Below are 3,753 nucleotides of genomic sequence, written 5' to 3'. Positions count from 1 at the left end.
CTGACAGCATTACCTCACCCCCACTGTCTGTCACCCTGGCACCCAGGACACATGCCTGGTTTGTCTCCAGTTCCTCCTGCCACCACCTCAGTCCTCATGCTTGTCTGCACAGTGTTAAACGGACATGTAAATAGTGACCCCCCACCTATCCGCCCCCACTAAATGTAAAGCCATTCATCGGGCGGAGGGAGAAGCCATCAGGCGTCTGGTGCACCTTTAATAAACTGAGCTGTTGAAACGCCCCTGCTACCCGCAGCCCCTGTGTTCACAATGGGCTGGGGAAGGGCTCTGCATGGCCTCACATCATGGTCACCGCCGGTCCCCACTCCGGGTCCACATGCTGACTGTGGAGCCTTACTCCCGCCAGGAGCAGGGTGATGACGTTGTGCTGAAGACGCCTGGAGTCCATGCCCATGAACAGGACCCCAGGCATGGCCAGGGGCTGGGCAAGGTCAGCGGGATGACTCTGGCCTGGTCCTACAGGAAGCTCCAGAGGGCGAGGGCAGACAGTGCCCCAGTCAGGAGGCCCCACCCGGGTGTTTGCACCTGGGGCAGGAGAGCAACTGCCAACCAGCCAGGGAGTCCTGAATGGGGCAGCCACAGCATCCACCACCATAAATAGAACCAACGGTTGGGCAGGGCAGAGCTGGGCTGGGGGACCCATGTGGCAAAGCCATTTCTAGTGAGCATAGCCCTGGCCCCAGCCTGGGATGCAGTGAAAACGTCTGGGCCTTTCATTGCAAGAAGCAAAGCGGCGTGAGGCGGGGTAAAGGGGCGGGCAGGGGCCAGGCTCCTTAGTTCTGGAATCGCAGCCTCACCTCCCTCCCCCAACTCCACACCAGTCACCCAGGCCACTGTGGCCAGACTCCCAGCATGGACCTTACCCAGTACCCTGGGGTGTCTATGCTTAGCCAAGAAAGCAAAGCTTCAGGGAAGATGGCCAATGGGAAAACCCCCGAGGTCCGGTTTCTGGTTTGGGGGGGTCTCAAGCTTAAGCATGTACCCCTTTTTAAGGACTCAGGCCTCTACATTAGACGGGTGGACATTCCCTGCACATAGCTCTTGGTCAGGACTCAGTGCTCTGAGCAGGTCCCTGCCTTGTGGGCTGGGCTCACTCCTCCCAGAGCTTCCAGGACCCCGCAGAGGCACCATTAGGAGAGCCAGCCAGGTGCAAAAGGATTTTATCAGCGGGGACACTCAGGCCCAGCTTCTGGACCACCTTCTGCTTGATTTATCTTTCAGGATGAAAAGCCCATTTCAAGATACTCCCCTGCCCCACCCCTCATATCCCCCCCAGGTGGAAAACCCCAGCCAGGGCTCTGGGTGGGTGAGTGACTGACCGTCCTCTCAACCAGGGAGACGCTGAGCCCTGCAGGAGTCCAGGCTGAGGCCTCTGGGGTCTCAGGGGCTGCTGCTTCTCTGGGTAGCGGGTCAGCTTGGTTTGAGCCCATCTCATCTACAAGTGGGGATGGTGACCCCAGCCACCCAGGGTTGTTGTGAAGGTTGACATGGCATGTGGGAGGAGCTCTGAAATGGGTAGGACATGGGACCAGAGACTCATGAGGTGCTCAGTCTGAGGAAGGAGAAGATACCTGCTCCCAGAGGCCCCTTCCCAGATCACAGCCATAGCCACCGTGGGCAAGAAGGAGACACAATCACTGCAGAATGGCCATCCTCCCCATCCTCTTCCAGAACCTTGGGAAGGCCCTGAGGTTCCCACAGAGATGGACACAGCCGGCTGAGTGAGTCCCACCTGCTCAGTGTAACGGGAGGACGGGTGAACTGGGCCAGCGTGTGATTTGGTCCCCAGGTGAGAAGCACTGGGCTCGGCCTCAGACCCACAGGCGAGGTCAGCCTGAGGAGGTGGACGAGGCTCCTGGCATTGCCGCCTGCTTCACCTGGCCCATGTCCCGCCACAGCTCCTCGCCAGCTCGCTGCAGTTCTGCACACTTCTGTCTCAGCCTGTCCCCTGCCTGCCGCAGCCGTTCATTGGTGTCCACGTAGGACTGGCTCTGCTGGTAGAGCTGCTCTCGCTGGGCATCGGCGTCCTCAGCCCTCCTGGGGGGGTCTGCGGGCTCTGGGGACAGGACACAGCAGCGTCACTGCCCGCTGGTCAGGAAAGCCCCAACTACAGACTCCTGGGTATGTGTGAGCTTTGCTACTGTGGGAACACCCCGTGGGTGGGGGTGAGGTCCTTGTTCTCCCTGAGCAGCCTGCGGGGCAGGGTCTTTTTAAAATGACAGATGCTTTGGGCCGGCCCGTGCCTCACTCGGGAGAATGTGGTGCTGATAACACTAAGGCCACAGGTTCGGATCCCATATAGGGATGTGTCTCATTTGGTGAGCATGGTGCTGACAACACCAAGCCAAGGGTTAAGATCCCCTTATTGGTCATCTTTTATAAAAAAATAAATAATAAAATAAAATAAAATAACTCAGAGGCTGGCCTGTGGCTCATCTGGGAGAGTGTGGTGCTGACAACACCAAGTTAAGATCCCCTTACCGGTCATAATCAGCAAAGGATGTGGTTGGGGGGAATGGGTCACAGAAAAAGCCCAACCCTGGTGGTCAGGTGGGCTTCCATTCCTGCAAGTGGCGTTGAGGCCCACCCCACGCTGGAGTTGGTTCCCAAAAACCTCCAGTGGCCATGCAACCTTGTGGAACTCAACACTGTGGCAAAGGTGAGGTCAGACACCCGTTTGTTGTACAGACTCCCCTGCTCCCCAGAAAGCACAGCAGCCTTAAGCGCAGGCTTCAGGATCACTCAGACACGTCAGGGTCCCCTCTCCTGTGGCCTGGTTCCTTTGTCTGGCCTGCCCGGTGGCCGTCTGGGTTCCCACTGATGCGGGCCCAGCCTGTGGCACAGGCCCGTGGGCACCGGCGTTTCACTAAACATCATCTTTATCACCGCCAGCTTTAGTAAAAAGGTGGGAACGCCAGACAGTGCCCAGGGACAGGGAAGCACGCCACGGAGAATGCCCCCTCTCCCCCGAGTGAGCCCCTCACCGCCGTGCCTCAGTTTCCCCACACTCAAATGCGGGTGGGCCTGGGCCCATGATTCCTAAACCGGGGCTCAGGCACCCTCAGGTGACCCAGCTGCACGCCGGGGATAAGTGCGGCTTACGCTCCTAGAGCGGCGCCGTCTGGAACTTTCCGGATGGTGAACGTGTCCTCCACCTGTGCTGTCCACCACGGCAGCCACCACCCACGTGTGGCGTCTACACGAAGGAAGCGACTCAACATTTAAAAATTACTTAACGAAAAAGAGTCCCCGCGGACGTCCTCATCCTCTACCGTCCCACGTGACGTTTCCACGTTCAGTGTATCTCCCCCACCAGGACGGCCCGGGCCACACTTCACCGACGAAGCGAGGGTAAAATCGCGCCCAAGTCACCGTCTCTCGCGACCTGCCACCCGGGGCCGGGGTCCCCAGGCTCCCCCGCCCCTACCTTCCGCAGCCAGAGCGCTGAAGACGGGGTCCTCGGGCGGCGCGCCCCGCACGTCCTGCAGGATCTGCTCCACCGTGGGGGGCGCCGGGCGGGTGGGCAGCACCACGCGCTTCTTGGCCTTGGAGCCCATCCCTGGGGACGGGGGACGCGGTCACTGACGGGCACGCCCAGCCCCCCCTCCGTCCGACCACCAGGGACGCGGGGATTTGGGGTTCGACCTCTGCCTCAGTTTCCTTGCGTAAACTCCTATGCCGCCCCACCTGGGCGCGCGCCCGTAGCCGCTGGCGCCACCAAAGTAGCCACTT

General features: G+C 60.1%; 1 protein-coding gene across 2 annotated transcripts; it reads right to left on the bottom strand.

The window, feature by feature from the left end:
• Window positions 1-1,290: 1,290 nt before the first annotated feature.
• On the bottom strand, window positions 1,291-3,753 carry C10H19orf25 (chromosome 10 C19orf25 homolog). Of its 2 annotated transcripts, XM_063112116.1 has the most exons (3): window positions 3,667-3,753; window positions 3,449-3,580; window positions 1,291-2,077 (listed from the first exon to the last, which is right to left on the bottom strand). In XM_063112116.1, the coding sequence occupies exons 2-3, from the start codon at window positions 3,576-3,578 to the stop codon at window positions 1,851-1,853; spliced, it is 357 nt and encodes a 118-aa protein (XP_062968186.1). In that variant the 5' UTR covers window positions 3,579-3,580; window positions 3,667-3,753; the 3' UTR covers window positions 1,291-1,850. The 2 variants fall into 2 exon arrangements, with proteins under 2 accessions (XP_062968186.1, XP_062968185.1); XM_063112115.1 differs by having other exon boundaries at window positions 3,449-3,753.

This window comes from Cynocephalus volans, chromosome 10, assembly GCF_027409185.1.
Source record: "Cynocephalus volans isolate mCynVol1 chromosome 10, mCynVol1.pri, whole genome shotgun sequence".
Taxonomy (NCBI): Eukaryota; Metazoa; Chordata; class Mammalia; order Dermoptera; family Cynocephalidae; genus Cynocephalus; species Cynocephalus volans.
The sequence above is the reverse complement of the archived record's forward strand: the minus strand, read 5'-3'. Positions and strand labels throughout refer to the sequence as shown.